We start from the raw sequence: 16,478 nt of genomic DNA on the forward strand, positions 1-16,478 counted from the left end.
GTCTCTCTGCCTACGAATAGAGCATGCTTCTTCCTCTCCACCCAACTCTCCATCCGTGTATTCTCCTCCGTATCGCGCCGTACTGTACCTACTCTCAGTCATCCGTAACAAGCTCTGGCTCCTCTTCCCCCTCTGTGTCTCTCGCTCAAACTCTCGATTCTCCATCCCGGCTCAGTCGCGCGTTCGTCCCTCTTGTCGTTCCCCACTGGCCCTTAACCCTGGACTGGGATCAGGTCCGAACCAGCCTGACCTTCCCACACTTCCCACGACCTTACTGCTACCCTCCTCCTGCTCCTTCCCCCCATCCAAAGCCCACCGTATTATTCTCGAAGCCAAGCAAGTACCTGACCCCGGCCACCGTTTAGGACGAAGTACCTCATGCCGAGACTCTCGCAGAAGTGCCGCCTTTCCTGTTGAAAATACAAAACCATCCCTTCTCCTCCTCCATCTCTACCTTGTCTACCCACCAAGAAAACGACATCGCACACCACAGCACATTCACACACACACACACCCCCATCTTGTCAACTCGCACACATCCTGCGCCCACCGTACATACGTATATACATACATACTTCCGACACCCCATCTTTGACGATTTCCCCGTTGTTGCAACACACAGTTGTTTATTATTGTCCCATCGTCCCTCACTCTCATTCCCCTCCGGTCCTCATCGACTCACATTCACACTCACAACTCACACATACGCGCACACACACACACACACACTCGAGACTTTCCCCGCCCTGGTGTCTGACTGATCTTCTCAACTCGCCACAAAGATCTGGAGTGCATCGCAGCACCGTACTACACGACCGAGAAGAACCGACCCCTCTAGCCTGTGAGTGTGTTTTCTCCCCTTCAAGGCGTTCGTTCTTCCCTCGTCCTGCACGCACTGCCCTCTTAAACTCGCCGACCACCCCCCTCCCGTGCATCATCTCGTTCTATCCCCACCAACCTCTCTTATCGCTCATCCCGCTCGACCTCCTCCGCCCTCTGCTTTTTCCCTGTCTACTTGCCCTCACCCCCAGCCCACGCATCTATCTATCTGCCCGCGGTCGTTTCACAAAAGGTTGGCTTCTGGCCTCTCTGTGCAGACTCCCATCGCGTTTTTGCATGCATGCATCATCCTCATCGCTTCACACACACAACATAGCCAGCCGAAAACCCTCATCCGCGAGTCTCTTGAGTGCGGCCCAGTGTCTCCACATCTCACCCAAACCCCAAAAATAAACCCTGGCCGATCGTTTTCACCGCCGCCCTCGACTAACACGACCAGGTAGAGTAGAAAAATAGGCGCCATTGCCCAGCAGAGCACAGCATCGCAGTCATCACTTGACTGCTGCTCATCATACACACCAGAAATGGTCTCAACATACCAGATGCCGAACTACTACAGACCGACACCGTTGACTGTAGACACAACACAAGCGCAAAAGTACTACGAGGAGGAGGACCACAGCATTTTGGACGAAAGCATCCTGGACCACAGCGCACTCGACTCGGGCCTGGAAATGTCGCCTCCCATGGCCGATAGCAGAAGGGAATCGTTCGCCATTGGCGGCTCTCTCTTCTCGCCTAAGACGGAGGACTGGCAATCAGTCGAAATGCAATCTGTGCCGTCCAACAACCCCTTCATTGAACAGCACACCAACAACAACCCCTTCATGCGCCTCGACCATGCCCAGCCCCACCCCTCTCCGTTTGGCCCCCAAGGGAATGCCTGGTCCCTGAGCAACACGTCCGGTTCCTGCACCCCTTTACAGCAGTTCGATGGCTTGCCGGCTGAGTACGATAGCGGCGCGCCCATGTTCCAAAGACCCGTCCAGGGCCAGACGCCCTTCACCAACCCCACTGGCCAGATCAACATGTTCGCGCCCATCGGTTCGGGTAACCAGTCCATCCCGACATCGCCGCAAAAGGGCTGGCTCGGCCAGGCAGAGCCCATGGCCAAGAAGATGCGCCCCGGGAGCCCTGCAATTCGCTCGCACAACGACATGAGAAGAGGCGACGGCATCCGCAAGAAGAACGCGCGCTTCGACATCCCGGCCGAGCGCAACCTGAGCAATATCGACAACCTCATCTCTCAGTCCACTGATGAGCAGGAGATCAAAGAGTTGAAGCAACAAAAGCGACTGTTGAGGAATCGCCAGGCAGCGTGAGTGTGCATTTCCCTCGCCCGGTGACCCCCCCCATGACTGACAGATGTCCCACAGCCTTGACTCTCGCCAGAGGAAGAAGCAGCACACGGAACGTTTGGAGGATGAGAAGAAGCAGTTCACAGCCGTCCTCACCGACATGGAGGACGAGATGGCCGAAATGAGGAAGCAGATGGAACAGCTCTTGCGGGAGAAGCAGTTCAACCAGGAGTACATCGAGTCGCTCACCATGGAGAAGGAGGAAATGATGCGCTCTCACACGATTGAGACGGGCGAGCTCCGCAAGAAGGTCAGTGTCCTCACCGACCACGTCCAACGTCTCGAGAACGCGGCCATGGCGGCCCCCGCCAACAACAACTTCGTCTCCGGCTACGATGACATGGACGGCATGACTATGCCCGGCACCTGGGACAGTGTCAACTTCCTCGGCGAATATCCTATGGAGCAGGAGGTCAAGCAGGAGCTCCAGGTCATCCCGACCAAGAAGACCGACAACACTGCCTTCCCTGTCGAGTCCGAGAAGCCCTCGTCTCAGGGCGGCATCCTCTTCATGCTCTTCCTCGTCGGTGCCTTTGTTCTGTCGAGCCGCTCCACGCCCGCCATCCCGCGAGTGTCGGAAGACGTTCGCGCCGAAGCTGCCACGCTCCTCGAGAGCGTCTTCAAAGACGCCGGCATCAACGGAGCGTCCAACACGATGAACGCTGTCGCTCCCCAGCCTTCCGGTGGTTCGTGGGTGGACAACTCTGCCGTGTCCATGGGTGACACATCAATGGGCGGCGTCGCACCCTCGATGCTCGGCCAACTAGGCGACTCGCTCACCCAGCCTACCGACGAGCAGGCCAACGAGCAGCTTTTCGGCCTCTCGGCGGCCCAGTATAACGGCGTCAACTCCCAAGACTTCCTCGGAAGCGCGCCCGAGCGCTCCACCAGCCAAGGACGCAAGAACCTCGCCGACGCTCTCGCGGCGATGCGCAACACCAAACAGTCGGCCGCCGACGTCTACACTAGATCACTACTTTGGGACCAGATTCCCAGCGAAGTCGTCAGAAACTTTGCAAAAATGGTGTCGGAAAGCAACAGCGCGAAAGTGGGCGCTAACGAATAACGAAGACAAAAGACAGAAAAAAACGATCCCATGATCATCACGTTCATCACGTTCAACGACTCTCAACTCTCTAGTACAGCACAAAAAAAATCATTTTATCTTTTCTGGAATTACCTTCTTTTCTTCTCGTTCGGCCGAGCCTCATCATACACTTCCACCGCTCCCGCGGAACAATCCCCTCAACCCAGACATTGTTGCTCACGCACCAAACGAAACCTCTTTTCACCGCCAAATGATCGAAGCTCTTCGGGCAACTTTAACCCGTCTTATTATTTCCTTTTCACTTTGTGTTTTTGTTTTTGGGAACGCCCCGTTCCCCCCCCCCCCCTCTTCCCGGTATCTAGCGAGCGAGCGAGCATTCTTGGAATTCTGATTTGATATCATTTTGTTCCTTTCACATATCTAGTTTGGTATCTACCGTTTTTTCCCCAAACGAGACGGAGGCGACTGTGTGAGGGACAAGGGAAGAGAAGGGCATGGGGACATGGGACGGCCAGGCATTTCCGATGTTTTGTACAAATGGGGACTGGAAGCGGTTGGGCTGGATGGGGGATTTCGGGTTCATCGGAGGAGAGCAGGTCTCACAAACTTATGAGGGACATCATCTCACAAGGGAAAGGGAGAATAGGGGGGGGGGGGGGGTAAGGTGTTTGAATGGGGTTGTGGCTTTGCTTTTTCCTTTTGGCATCTCCTGTGTTTTTTCTTTGGGTGGGAGAGAGGAGGAGGGACAGCCGCGTCGCACAGAGTTGCAGATTGTCTTCTTTTTGGGATGAGAAACGAGAGAGTCCGTCTCGCGACGAAACGTGGGAACGGAAACGAGTCGAAACGAACCTCATGAATCAATGACAAACCAGACGAAGCGAAATATCATCATTGCTGTTCAGAAAGCGCGCTTTCTTTCCCTGCTCCTATGCGTTTCCATCACTCTTCTCGTGGACTGTTATGGCACTCATGTCCGGCGTCACAGCCGTCATAGGGGGGAGGGGAGGAAAACATGTCGGCCGGGGCCTTGGGTGACAGCGTGCGAGCAAACAACCCCATTGCCCAGAAAGGTCATGCAACCGCGCTCTACAACCGAGCACCAGCAGAGAGCCGGTTTCCCCCATTCGCCGTGTAGCTACTTCTGCCAAACGGCAAAAAAGATACCACGTACGTACTTCACCATTGCCGTCTATGCCATATCAGCGATACTCTCGTCAGACCGTCGCGGTGGTTGTAGCATTGTGGCCCACCACTGGCGAGAGTCGAATGACCCGCGCACCCTTGTCCGTCGTCCGTCGCCGTCCCCAGATGGCAGACGAGCGCGCGAGAGAGCGAAAGTCTATAAAAAAAAAACCAAAAAAAACCAATAACAACAACATGGGAACGGCATTCCGGTCCGTCGTGTGCCCTCCCTCTTCGTGCGCCGCTGATCGTCGATCAGACTTGCGAGCGAGGACCGGCCGGGTTGTATGGTCCCCAGAGGCCAAGGAGGAACGCTACATAGAGTGCCCAGGCAGGCAGGCAGGTAGGTAGGTAGATAGCTGGGCTGGGCTGGGCTAGGCTGCAGCGACAACCTTGTTGGTCATCTTCCCGTCGAGGACGGCATGTAATTGGAGACGACACAGGCGGGATGAAGGGGAGGTGGAGAGGTCCAGGCCGTCGACGAACTTGGTGGATGGCGGCGGTGGCGGCGGCGGCGGCGGCGGCGATTTACACGGATATGGCACGGGCAGAAAAAGGGAAACGAATGTGGACGGACGGAGGATAAGCCTAGATCTATCGAGATCCACTGGCGGGCTCTCTTGTTCTACGTGATAAGATGGGCGACATGGGGCAGCGGGGGGGGGGTCCTATGAGTAGCGTCGTTCCCCGTTTCCGAAGTATGTGTGTGGTGGGTGTGACCGTCTCTCGGCTCGTGCCAAGATTTAGAAAGGCGAGGATGCCATTATCAACCAGTGAGGCGCGGGAGGAGCAGCGGGCGAGGTGAAGTGACCTCTCTCTCTCTCTCTCTCTCTCTCTCTCTCTCTCTCTGTGTGTGTGTGTGTGTGTGTGTGTGTGTGTGTGTGTGTGTGTGTGGTCTCTAGGAATAGCCGTGGTTACGTTTTTGAGAGCAAGGGATTGGTTCACAATGATGAGGAGAAGGGGGGGCGGGGGGCGTCGTGATGCTCTTTACCCCTCCCCCCTCTCTTTCTGTTTCGATGACACGGCGCATGATAGGGGAGGTAAGCAGGTGGTGAGCTATCCACGTTTGGCGGCATGCGGTATAAGAGACGGAGTCTTGGTGTTGAGGAGGATTGGCGGAGGCTGGGGATTTTTGGGGGCGATCCTCAAACAATAGGATGCAGACGAGAGAATGGGATTGTTCGTTGAGAGCTTTTAGAGCTTGTGTACTTCAAAGCTCTGGGAGCTTGGGCGCATTCTTCCTCGGTAGCGTCGTCTTTGTCTTCCCGGGGGGAGGGGGGGGGGGGGACGACCTACAAGGCGAGGGAGGCGGAGGCGGAGAGGAACAAGAAATCAAGCCACACTTTAGACTCATACGACGCACGCTAGCGCTAAGAATGGGCGGCGAAGGATTGGAACGGTAGTGTGCCGAAGTCCTTTTTTTGATTCTTCTTAGTCTCGTTCCCGCATCAGAGAACTGAAGAGAGATGTCGGGAGGACGGGTGAGCCCATCCGTACATCATGAGATAGCTGAGCTGCCATAGAGAAAGGTGAAGCGAGTAGACACGACGGCCAAGGAGATACCAGAAATGCACAGATGTCGAGATATCCTCCTCGCCTGGAGCCGAAGAGGGGTATGCCGAGAAGAAGAACCGTCGTGCTCGCATGCGTGTCTCAGACATTCGAGAGGTCGCATGCGTGGGCCAGCGCTCACGTTAGTCCACGGCGAGGTGGGTGCATGGCATGGCATATCATGGCATGACATCGCTCACGTTTACTCTCCCTTCTGCTTCCAGACCAAGGTGAAGAACGGCGCGGTGAACGACGAGCCCGTCCTCTCCTTACCACGGACATCGCATCCCCGGGGTCATTAGCGACGCGCACTTATGCCGTCGGTGAAGAGACGGTCTGGTGGCAAAGGCACCCGGACCACCCACTCACCCACTCTGACAAACACCGCTGCATCGCCGGCTTCCGTTCACCCTCGCAACAGCCCAGGCCGCGTGCTAAGCGCGTAAGGTGTGGCCTGGTGGCCAGGTGAGCAGCCGTGATGGCAGCCGACGGTGAGGTTTTTTTCTTTTCTTCCTTTGCGTAGTTCGGATGTCGTTCATCCCCACGACCAGGAAACTGAACGGATGATGGATGACGGATGGCCGCCGCCGTCGTCGCCGCCGCCGGGGGTTTTGGGGGCCTAAGGTGAGGCCAAGGTGAGCGTCGACCTCTTTAGCGTTGGCCTTCAAAGGGCCCGCGAATGGGTTTTGCTGACGTTGCACCCGTTCATTGGGCACACGGAGGGCGCCCTCACTCCCTGCTAGAACGCCTCCTTCGCCTTGCAAAGAACGCTTTCTCGCGTCGCGACGATTGCAGTTCCTGGGTCCGCTGAACGGACGAACGCCTGCTGACGATCCGATGGAGGGTTCGGAGGTGAAAGCGAGAGAGATCTTGTATCAACTAAGTTCGCCGATTTCCCCCGCCATCTACCTCCTCGGAAGGCATCAGGAATCCCCTCCCCCCCCCCCCCCCCCCCCCCCCTCCTCTCCATCTCGCAGCTAAGGCACGCTCTACTGCATCTACAGAGGATAAGAAAAAAGGTCGACGCCGGCGCGGCTTACTCGCGCGCCCATCATGACGAGCATGTTTTTTCCGCGGCCCTCCTCGAGCATCGAGCCCTCCACCGTCTCCCGGAACCGCCGCCTCTGTCAACGGAATGCAAGGGAGAAGAGAAAGAAAGAAAAAAACGGTGAAAAGGTGGACGGCGAGACTGACGGTGGCCTCTGTCTTCTTGAGAGACGCAACCGGCGTCCGTTTTCCCCCACGCATGGAGCACATGTCCACATGACTCGACTTACACCGCGCAGAGCAGAGCCATTAGAACCGCAGAGCGACGACGGAATCTCTCCCAAAAGGCCGTCTCACCAAGATCACACATGCATCCATCCCCCCCTCCCCCCCTCCCTCGGTACTCCCTAAATCTTGCGAACCCCCTCGAAGAAACGCAGTGAGACCCTTGCACAAGCAGACCACATGCCGCGCCATGAGATGTCCCTCGTCCGACCTTGCCCCTGAGTCCCTCCCCGTCTCATGCGGGAACGTGCAGCCCGATAGAAGGAATCTCATCTTTTCGCACGAGACGACGAAGTACGTCCACTGTGAAGAAAAGACCGTGCGATGTCGGGAGGGGACGATCCCCGGACGATCCTCGGACGACATCGGGAGCGGAGCCTGTCTCGGGCCGGCCGATACCAGAAACGCAGATGCCGCCGGGGCGGGTACCGAGTGACGAACCTATTCCGGCCGGCCCCGCCACCGGGTCAGCCGGCTCGAGACCGCCACGATCAAATGTCAACTTTTCCGTATATATTGTCGAGCTTTAAATAGTGATGCGATGATGGGTATGTTTTAAAAACCAGCAAATGGGCAAAAAACGAAGGCCCCCCCACCCCCTCTGGCCTACGCGATAAATCCTTCGTGTAAAGGAAGAGACTCCCTCCTACAACAACTCTACCCAAGACAAGCCCGTGTGGCCTCGGCCTGCAGGTCCTGCCCAGCGCGACCCCCAAAGACATGGAGTGAGAGCACAGAACGGTTCCGTGACAGCTGCCTGCCTGCCTGCCTGCCCCCTCTTCTTCCCCCTTTTCCTCTCCACGTCCGCGAGACCTGCAGGCGCAAACCGAAAAACGAAGAAGAAAAAAAGGTCGTCCTACGGCGCACGCCATGAACCGAAGAACCCCGTCCCCTCGCCCCGCGAAGGCCTTCTACCTTCTCAGTTATATCTATCCGGCCCACGTTACGCGCCCGCGCCACCCGAGTTACGACGCCCTCCGTGCTTCCCATGCCATCATGACCATTCGAGAGAGCCGTTCGACCCAATGAGAGCAAGAAAGTTGGGGGGGGGGGGCGAAACGACAAAAGAGAGCCTCTGCCCCCTCCTCCTCCTCCTCGTGTAGCCGTCTTCCCATCATAGATAACTACACAGCAACACCTCGCGGCATGGTTCAGGGGCGTCCGCCGTCGCCGCGTGACGATATTTGAGCGTCAGTGATATGACGGCAGGGAGAAAAAGGTATCGCCATCGGATGAGGCTGCACGCCGGCTGCCGTCCGCACACACCCGTTTCGAGTATGCGACGCCGTGTCACCGAGAACTGGTTCGTCCGTCTTACGCGCACACGCACACAATAAACCTTCCCTATCTGTACTACGTCCACCTCCCTGTTTTTATTGTTGCTGACTACTTCTTGCCGTTGCCAGCATCCGGGTCGTACTTCTCCTTCCAGATCCTGTCGGGTTGCCACCGTCAGCCGTTCTGAGTGTCACGGGTTGAGAGGTGCTGATTAGATCATGATGGTGCCAGGTTGCAGAGGATGGTGTCAGGCGCAAGAGGCAAACGAGGGGCAGAGAAGGGGAATCGCGATGCGCGGGCCGCTCTCGACGCAGCGCCTACATTTGCACTTGATGGATGCGGCGCAGTGCAGATAAGCGTGCAGCACAGGAGGCCGGCTGTCACCCAAGAGGACGAAGACAGGGCGAGCTGCCGAATGAGGGGATGGGAGGCCTCGGGAGCCTATCAATGCCACAGGGCAAGAGACATCTGAGACAGGAAATGCAGCTCTCCCCTGTTGATGATGCATATGTCGGGTCCGACTCTGGGGAATCCCCAACCAGACCAGTGGGAAGAATGAGGAAACAGGCTCGACTTACCAGGAGTTGCCTAGTGTTTTGTTGCCATTCTTCTCGGCCAACCTATAGTACCGGGCTGCTGCGAACTGGACATCTTGTCAGCCTCATGTGATGAAACGGGGCATGCGCCATGTGCGGGTGCTGAGTGCAGCCGTTGATGCCCAACCCCAACCAGACAGACAAGACAGCCTCTGCTAACGGCCCAAACTGGCCTTCAAAAAGATGCATGCGCTCATCCCATGACATGTGCCCTCGCCGGTGCAAGCCACACAGGATGCGGGGCTGCTGAGGCTCATGCTGATATCCCTCGGCAGCCAAATTTCTGGTTCGTGGTTTACTGGCCCCCGGCATACGCGGCATCTGGAAGCAACAGGTGATATGTGATGAAACGTACCTTGTCCTTCTTGCATCCGAAGCCCTCAAGATAGCACCAGGCGATTTCATTCATGGCGTCTGGGAAGAGCGAGGCTGGTTAGCGCAGCCCCCAAACATTTACATCGGACCTCGACGCCCAGGAACGCATCATCCGGGGAGGGGCGGGGAGTAGTGCTCACCTGTATCTCCGAGGTTCGCCGCAGTCTCATAGTACTGCCACGGGGCGTCAGTTTAGCAGTTCAGACATGACTGCGATTCTTCCAGAGCCGGGCAACTCACCTGTTTGGCCGCGATCGGGTCCTTCGCCGTGCCCCAACCGTGTCTGAAGGAGTTGGCCAGCTCGAAGATGGCCAGAACGAGCTCGCCCTTGGCCGCACCACCCTTCTTCAGCCCGGCCTTCAACGCCATCTGTTCGACGGTCGCCGCATTCGACGCCGCCGCCGAGAGGAATTTGATTGCCCCTTCTGGATCGGGCTCGCAGCCCCAGCCGTGCCTGTCAACAGCCTCTGATCAGCATTTCGCGTCATTAACCTCTGAGCACCCCACCCCCACCCAGTCACCGTGGCAGCCGTCGCATCGCGTCCAAAGTCTCCGACGCTATGCCGTCATCCGTCGAGCCGGAGCCGCGCAAGCACTCACCTCAGAGCAAGACCGTATAGAAACTGGCTGAGCGTGTTGTTCGCCCCTTTCGGGTCGGCCAAGCGAGCAAACATGGCCGTCGAGTTGACGTAGTCCTCCGCCTCGTGCAGTCGGATGGCCTCCTGAATATCCTCGTCTATTGCCGGAGACGACACGGCGGCGCTCGGCGACCGCCCCCTCGTCTCGGACCCTTGAAGGTTGTCGTGCGACGGCGTCGCGGGCCTGCTCTTGTTCGCCGAGGCCAGGATAGTGGCGCGCTTCTCCCACTCCAGCTCGTCCTGCTCGCCCTCGGCGGTAGTTATGATGTCGGGCAGGTTCTGCGGGACGTTGTCGGACGAGGCGGGCGAGCGGCTGAGGTGCAGCCGTTCCGACAAACGCCTGCCCTCTTTTCTGTGGGAGGCCGAACTCGCCTGCGAGGAGGCGGACACGCTGCGCGACCGGCTGCCGAAGAAGACATCGAGGCTGCGCCGGGGCTTCGGGGCGGTGCCGGCGGCGGTTTCGCTGGGGTTCAGGAACTGCTCCTTGCTCTCCTCCACGGGATACGACGGCGGGTGGATGACCTCCTGGGTGTTTGTGTCGGATCGGATGAACTTGAACTCGGGGGCGGCCAGCCTGTCGACGGCATCCTGGCTGCTGGCGTTGCCGTTGTCGAGGTGGTCCTTTTTCTTGAGGATGTCGCGTAGGCCCATGATGATGATGACGTCTAACGGTTAGTGCTGTCCCAAATGGACTCGTATTAAAAATTGGAGCAGAGGAGCGCAGACGTGAAGACGCAGCAAAAACAAATTGGAGGAAGAGAAAAAAAGTGAAAAAAAGAATATCTGTCAGCAGAAGAAGGATAAATGTCTGTCAAGTCATCAAGGAGAGCGAGCTGTTTGCTTATGTTGGCGCAGCTTCGTCACATGTGGTGATGGTGGTGGTAGTGGTGGTGCTGTTCTCAGCTTCGGAAAGTAAGGTACGAACATGTTCTTGCAGGATGCAGTCGGTCGACCTGGACAAGGGGCTCAGCACACGGCGGTGCACATCAAAGACGGCCGCAAGCCGCCCGCCCCTCTTGGACCTTGGATCTTGGACCCGATTCCCTCCAACAAGGCATAGTCTCGGAGGAGCAAATCCACGACGACGGTCACCAGGTGATGGGGTCTCCATTAGCGCCCTCGAACTCGTAAGCGTCTAGCCCGAGGATAAAGGGCTCTCAGTCACCACCAACGGCGACGTGTGTGGCGCTGCCCCCTCCACCGATGAGATTGGGGGGGAGGGTTGCAGAGGGGTCTTTTTGAGATGCTTTGTGCGTGTGTCAGCGTTAGCAAGATACAAAATGTCATCAAATGGGCAGCTCAAAATTCAGGAGTCCACAGGGGGCGGATTAGTGGAGGGGCGAGCAGCCAAGACTTCCTATGGATGGAAGGATGGCGGGGTAAAATAATTATAAAATCTCCAATGGAAATTGGAGTTGATCTAATTGAGACATAGCCGGGAGCTCTTGGGGTCGGCCCGCTCGCGGAAATGATGCTTAGCCAAGGTCAGTAAACTTGCTTATTTCCCAGTTGTCACCGTGGCTGCAACCCTTTTGGTTTTTTTATTCACATCTGAATGGAGGCTTTCCCAGGCTTCCCAATCCCGTCACATAATTACGGACGGACTGATCAGCACACATCTCATTTGCTGTTTTGTCGGCCTATGAATTCAGTACATTGTCACACTGCACAATCTGTATAGACATTGGTTTTTGGTTACAAAAATTTCTCTCTCTTTTTTTTTGTCTCTATCCTTTCTATGTCTGCTTTTGCTTCGTCATCTTCTTCTTCCTACGTGGTATCAATGCTCTGGTCCTTTGTTCATCATCATCTTCTTCTTCCTCTTCTTCTCCGAGGGTATCGTTTGTTGTTATTGTCCTAGTCGTTCCATAACCTGAAAATACGCCCGCGACAAAGGAGACTCGGGAGCTCTCTTGCTTTGACTGGACCCTCTCTTGGAGTGGATAGCAAACATGTCAGTAAAGAGAGACCTAGATGGCCTTCTCCGGATAGGCGGCATGGGATCACGATCAGAAAGAGATAAAGTCCTTCTGGACCTTGAAGTCAGTATCATCACCTGCGCCGTCGGTGATAAACTCCTCGACCTCGTCCGAGTCCACGTCGTCACTGTCTGCCGACTCGGCATCGCTCGACAGGTCCTCCATTTCGTCCGAGTCCGTGCGCTTCCGAAGGACGCTTGCCCTCTCGCGGTGAAGGAGTTTGCAGCCCTTTCTTCTACACTTGCCCGTGTTGCTGAAGTCGGGGCATTCAAACACGTGCCGCTCCTCGCACTTGTCTCCCTTGTCGCAGTAGCCGTACATTCCGAACGAACGGCAGACCAGGGCACCTGGGGACACACTAGAGTGAGCATAGGGGCAGTTAGGGTTCGCACAGTTGCCCTTGATGAAGTGAACACATGTCGGGGTGCGTTGGGGCGTCAAGTCATGGGAAAGATCACAAGACTCCCCATTGGCGCAGTTCCCCTTATGCAGCAGCTCCCGGCAGACGGCGACCCTCGAGGCATCGTGCATGTATCGACACGCCGGTCCCTTGGCGCATGAACCTAGAGTAAAAATCATTGTGGTTAGTTTGGGTGTCCTATACTCTGTGATACCCACTTGAGCAAGAAGCTGTCAGGTCTAGTTGAGCTGATGATTATGCGTGGGTGGTCAGATGAGATTGTGAATAAAATACCGGTCAGCGAAAACATGCTGCAAGGCACATCGAGCTTCTTGACGCTCGTTTGGCTGAGTGGAGTGACTTAAGATTAGCGGCTGTCGATAGGAGGGGAAAGGGATCATACCGTTGAGCTTCCAGCACACCGGCTCGGTACAGATTGCCCGTTTTGCTTCGGTGGAACTTGACGCCTCCGACGAAAGCGACCTTGGGCGTCGCACTGGCGGGATGGAGATCTCCTGCGGGGTGGTGAGTGTAACCTGCCGCGCAAGGGAGTCTTGGCGACGTACCCGACACCTTAATGAGCTTGCTGCCGCTGTGGGCGACGCGGAAGCGGATTCCTTGTATTTCAACCTCATGATTGCCTGTCGCTGTGGTGGGATTAGTAGGGGTAGAAGGCGCGCTTGCGTGGGCTCCGTAACGATGGAAGTGATTGGCAAGCTGCGACTGCTCGCGCGCATCCTGCCGGCGAATCTTCTGCTGTCGAGATGCCTCGATAGCCTTGGCATGCGCCTCGTTATTCTTCTCGTAGACGGCCGAGTTGATGAGCGATCTTTGGCCGCGGGTGTTCTTGGAAATCCAGGCGCCGGAGGAACCAGCCGTACCAGGGGCCTCGGGAGTAGACGACTCGGATGGCGGTGTTTGCGTTCCACCGTTGTTCAGAACCAGGGATCGATGACGAAACCCCGAGGGGCCTCGAGTAGAGGGGTAAGGCTCGACGCGGTGCTTGTGGGGGAAGCCGCCATGTCGGTGAGTGGTGCCTATACATATAACATGTAAGCACTGAAGCATACGGTTAAGAGTTAGAGAAGTTGGAGACATACTCCGTCCGTAGGTAGCTTGATTGCTAGGCACTGATTGCACACCGGCTTGCTGGGCCTTGTGAAGATTGATCTTGCCTGTTTGCCACCAAATTAGAGACCGCGCAGTTTTTGCTGTTTTTTGTGCATGTCGGAATTGTACCTGCAAGTTGGCCGATCCTGGCCAACAGCTCCTGTTCTTCCTGAGAAGGCATTTCCTTGGTATGGAGTGTCGCGCTGTGGTTTTCGTATGAAGGTGTCTCGTTGCGCAAAGAAGAGGTGTTGCTGTTGCGACTGTAGGGTATCATGCGTTTTTGGTAGGGAGTAGAAGGATGAGATCACTGCTCCTGTGACTGTGGTGGGAAGAAGACGCTTTGGCTTTGTCTTTGCCCTCAGGGGGGTGACTAAGTGGGTATAGACGATGTGACCCACTTATACCGGCGCTAAAGATACTTTAACCAATCCCAATAGTGGCCGGCAACTGCTGCAAGGCTGAGAGAGAAAGTGAGGGAAGGTCGGAAGGTTGGAAGGAACTCACTCCATCTGCATTGCCTGCCTTTGACTGTAGTGAGGATTGCAGACCTAATCAAAGCCATTTTCATCCTCTTTGCTTCTAACAGCCAAAACCTGCATATCGGCATCCAGCACAAGTACCGCTTTTCTTACCAAAATCGCACTGTTCAGGGAGTCTTGACGACCTAACAGCCCAGCAAGATTTCTTTGTCAAACCTAGCCTTCACCTAGCAGCCGAAGACCAGACTCGACTTTTGACAGCCACCGCAACTACCTGCCTGAATTGCCGACTTGCTGCAAAGGCGAACCAACACAATAAAATGGCGTCGTGGGATCTTCTAGACGATAAAGAGGAGCAGGAGCTGCACAAGACGCGCCTGGTCAACATTGAGGAGAAGCCCTTCAAGCGAATCACCAAGAGACTTGTGTCTGTCACAACAATCGCAAACGCCCGATTGAAACAACAACCCACACCGCCACCCGAGGGCGCAAATGGCGAGAAGGAGGCCGGCGAAGAGACGAAACAGGAGGCTGCCACCAAGACCCTCCAAGAGATCGACCAGATCAAAGACGACCTTACCCTCGACTTCGCCGCCTTCGACAGCAGCATCGCCCGCCTGCAATTCCTCCTCGACGCCAACGTCCGCGAGCGCGAGCGGTACAAGGCCGACCAGCAACGCATCCTCGAGGAATGTCAGAACGTGCGCGACAACAACACGCGACTGCGCGAGCAGCTAGAGGGCGCCAAGGCCACGCTTGCCCAACGTAAGGAGTACGACAAGCTCGCCAATGCGCTCATGGCTAAGGGCCTGCGGCCGCGCGGCGAGCAGGAGACGAACCTCGCGAAGCTCGAGGAGGAGATCCGCGACCTGGAGAAGGAGAGCGAGACGTACGCCATCACCTGGCGCGAGCGCCGCGACCAGTTCAGCAAGATCATGGACGAGGGCATGCTGTTGCGCAGACAGATCCGCGACGAGAAGGAGGAGGTCGAGAGACGCGAGGGCATGAATGAGGATGGCGAGGAGGACGGCGAGGCCTCGCGAGGCGGGCAAACGCCCCGACACGTCTCGAGCGGCAACGTCACGCCGCACCCGGACAGCGGCGCTGTCCCGAGACCGACTTCGGCGCAAGATGGCAACTCGGAGGACCAGGCAGACGGCCTCAAGCCGCGATCAGGTGGCCCAAGCAGCTTCTCGCGGTCCGGCAGTGCCGTCCCTAGCCAGAGCGGCACGCCCCATCCCCAACAGGACGACGGCGAGATTGAAGAGGGAGAGGATGTCGAGATGGACGACCAGCAGGACACTCAGATCACTTCGGGAGGCGACACACCCCAAATCACGGTGGATGCGCCGGACAGCATGGAAGTTGACAACTAGACTTTGGAAGCGCAGTGGTTCGGAGAGGCTCATTCATACATAGCTCAACTGAGATACCCATTTTAAAAAAGAATACGAAAGAAGAGAGAAAAAAAGCAGGCCGTCAAAAACTTGCTCATGACGCTCGCCTGCCACTGAACACAACGCAATCCCTAGACCTGGTTTCCGTTTCTCTTGGTTGGAAACACGACGCGACGCAAAAAGGCCCCAGCCCCCGGGGGGGGTTCATCAAGCCGAGGTGGTGTCGGTCACGTACGTCTTCTCCTCCTTGCCCTTGGCGAGCGCCAGCTTGGCCGTCTCGACCTCGGTGGGTGACGCGCCGCCACTCTCGGCGAGGGCGATCTGCTCCTCCAGCTTGGCGGTCGAGTCCTCGACGCGGGTCCTCAGGGCGGGGAACATCTTTTGCGTCTCCTCCACGGCGAGTTTCTGGCAGCGCGGCTTGTTAGTGCACTGGGACGATGGGGAGTGAGGGGTGTGTATGGGCTCGCAAGGGTTCTTGGGGAAATCCTACCAGCTGTCTGAGCATGTACTCCCGGTTCCCGTCCTCGTCGGGCTTGCCCTCCCGGATCTCGGCCTCGAGCGTGGCGACCTTGGCCTTTTGCTGGATGAGCTCCTTCTCATAGGAGATCTCCTCCTTGAGGAGCCGGGTGACGGCGAGCGTCGCAACGGTGAGCTGGGAAGGGGGCGCCATGGTGAGTTGCGGTGCTGTATCGATTTTTCCTTTAATGGGAGGAGGGGTTGTAGGCGGAGGGAGGGGAAGGGGGATTTGGCTTTTGGTGAAGATTCGGGATGGTCTATTCTGAGTGTGTGTGTGTGTGTGTTAGATGGTTTCTCTCTTGGGGGATCGCCTTGAAAATGAGTCCTCGTGTTGTGGAAATATGGGTAGGCAGGCTCCGAGATTACCTTGTATGCCTCGTTGGGATTGTTTTCTTAAGTTGGGTTTTTTGTTTACACGGCATCCCCGGCTGTTCTCGCTGCTTGGCTGGCTACGTCAAA

General features: G+C 56.7%; 7 protein-coding genes across 7 annotated transcripts; 4 read left to right on the forward strand and 3 right to left on the reverse strand.

Annotated features, from left to right (window-relative positions):
* Positions 1-286: 286 nt before the first annotated feature.
* Positions 287-4,358, forward strand: CDEST_03044 (Putative basic-leucine zipper domain-containing protein). Its single transcript, XM_062919203.1, has 3 exons — positions 287-841; positions 1,284-2,158; positions 2,217-4,358. The coding sequence occupies exons 2-3, from the start codon at positions 1,365-1,367 to the stop codon at positions 3,262-3,264; spliced, it is 1,842 nt and encodes a 613-aa protein (XP_062775254.1). The 5' UTR covers positions 287-841; positions 1,284-1,364; the 3' UTR covers positions 3,265-4,358.
* Positions 4,359-6,938: 2,580 nt separating this feature from the next.
* On the forward strand, positions 6,939-7,487 carry CDEST_03045 (uncharacterized protein). The gene has a single exon (XM_062919204.1). The coding sequence runs from the start codon at positions 7,033-7,035 to the stop codon at positions 7,375-7,377; it is 345 nt and encodes a 114-aa protein (XP_062775255.1). The 5' UTR covers positions 6,939-7,032; the 3' UTR covers positions 7,378-7,487.
* CDEST_03046 (uncharacterized protein) lies at positions 7,442-7,687 on the forward strand (the record flags this gene model as incomplete). Its single annotated transcript, XM_062919205.1, has 1 exon — positions 7,442-7,687. One exon carries the CDS (start codon positions 7,442-7,444, stop codon positions 7,685-7,687), a length of 246 nt encoding a protein of 81 aa, XP_062775256.1.
* Positions 7,489-11,418, reverse strand: CDEST_03047 (Putative tetratricopeptide-like helical domain superfamily). The gene is made up of 6 exons (XM_062919206.1): positions 10,101-11,418; positions 9,741-9,954; positions 9,641-9,674; positions 9,481-9,539; positions 9,108-9,172; positions 7,489-8,686 (listed from the first exon to the last, which is right to left on the reverse strand). The coding sequence occupies exons 1-6, from the start codon at positions 10,787-10,789 to the stop codon at positions 8,638-8,640; spliced, it is 1,110 nt and encodes a 369-aa protein (XP_062775257.1). The 5' UTR covers positions 10,790-11,418; the 3' UTR covers positions 7,489-8,637.
* Positions 11,419-11,831: 413 nt separating this feature from the next.
* On the reverse strand, positions 11,832-13,954 carry CDEST_03048 (Putative Zinc finger, CCCH-type). Its single transcript, XM_062919207.1, has 6 exons — positions 13,757-13,954; positions 13,618-13,692; positions 13,084-13,554; positions 12,921-13,032; positions 12,722-12,864; positions 11,832-12,680 (listed from the first exon to the last, which is right to left on the reverse strand). The coding sequence occupies exons 1-6, from the start codon at positions 13,899-13,901 to the stop codon at positions 12,148-12,150; spliced, it is 1,479 nt and encodes a 492-aa protein (XP_062775258.1). The 5' UTR covers positions 13,902-13,954; the 3' UTR covers positions 11,832-12,147.
* Positions 13,955-14,108: 154 nt separating this feature from the next.
* Positions 14,109-15,487, forward strand: CDEST_03049 (Putative THO complex subunit 7/Mft1 protein). The gene has a single exon (XM_062919208.1). The coding sequence runs from the start codon at positions 14,427-14,429 to the stop codon at positions 15,480-15,482; it is 1,056 nt and encodes a 351-aa protein (XP_062775259.1). The 5' UTR covers positions 14,109-14,426; the 3' UTR covers positions 15,483-15,487.
* A 1-nt stretch (position 15,488) lies between these two features.
* CDEST_03050 (Putative tubulin binding cofactor A) lies at positions 15,489-16,472 on the reverse strand. The gene is made up of 2 exons (XM_062919209.1): positions 15,994-16,472; positions 15,489-15,908 (listed from the first exon to the last, which is right to left on the reverse strand). The coding sequence occupies exons 1-2, from the start codon at positions 16,171-16,173 to the stop codon at positions 15,711-15,713; spliced, it is 378 nt and encodes a 125-aa protein (XP_062775260.1). The 5' UTR covers positions 16,174-16,472; the 3' UTR covers positions 15,489-15,710.
* Positions 16,473-16,478: the final 6 nt, after the last annotated feature.

This window comes from Colletotrichum destructivum, chromosome 2 (genome assembly GCF_034447905.1).
Source record: "Colletotrichum destructivum chromosome 2, complete sequence".
NCBI classification, from domain to species: Eukaryota; Fungi; Ascomycota; class Sordariomycetes; order Glomerellales; family Glomerellaceae; genus Colletotrichum; species Colletotrichum destructivum.

Bases quoted from the DNA above. Each gene is read 5' to 3' on its own strand.
- CDEST_03044 (XM_062919203.1), top strand. From the start codon at position 1,365: ATGGTCTCAACATACCAGATGCCGAACTACTACAGACCGACACCGTTG. The intron at 2,159-2,216 runs GTGAGTGTGCAT...GATGTCCCACAG, and splicing joins TTGAGGAATCGCCAGGCAGC to CCTTGACTCTCGCCAGAGGA.
- CDEST_03045 (XM_062919204.1), top strand. From the start codon at position 7,033: ATGACGAGCATGTTTTTTCCGCGGCCCTCCTCGAGCATCGAGCCCTCC.
- CDEST_03047 (XM_062919206.1), bottom strand. From the start codon at position 10,789: ATGGGCCTACGCGACATCCTCAAGAAAAAGGACCACCTCGACAACGGC. The intron at 9,540-9,640 runs GTGAGCACTACT...CGCTCTTCCCAG, and splicing joins GGCGAACCTCGGAGATACAG to ACGCCATGAATGAAATCGCC. The intron at 9,173-9,480 runs GTACGTTTCATC...CAAGATGTCCAG, and splicing joins TCGGATGCAAGAAGGACAAG to TTCGCAGCAGCCCGGTACTA.
- CDEST_03048 (XM_062919207.1), bottom strand. From the start codon at position 13,901: ATGATACCCTACAGTCGCAACAGCAACACCTCTTCTTTGCGCAACGAG. The intron at 13,693-13,756 runs GTACAATTCCGA...GGTGGCAAACAG, and splicing joins CAGGATCGGCCAACTTGCAG to GCAAGATCAATCTTCACAAG. The intron at 13,555-13,617 runs GTATGTCTCCAA...TTATATGTATAG, and splicing joins TCAAGCTACCTACGGACGGA to GCACCACTCACCGACATGGC.
- CDEST_03049 (XM_062919208.1), top strand. From the start codon at position 14,427: ATGGCGTCGTGGGATCTTCTAGACGATAAAGAGGAGCAGGAGCTGCAC.
- CDEST_03050 (XM_062919209.1), bottom strand. From the start codon at position 16,173: ATGGCGCCCCCTTCCCAGCTCACCGTTGCGACGCTCGCCGTCACCCGG. The intron at 15,909-15,993 runs GTAGGATTTCCC...CCGCGCTGCCAG, and splicing joins AGTACATGCTCAGACAGCTG to AAACTCGCCGTGGAGGAGAC.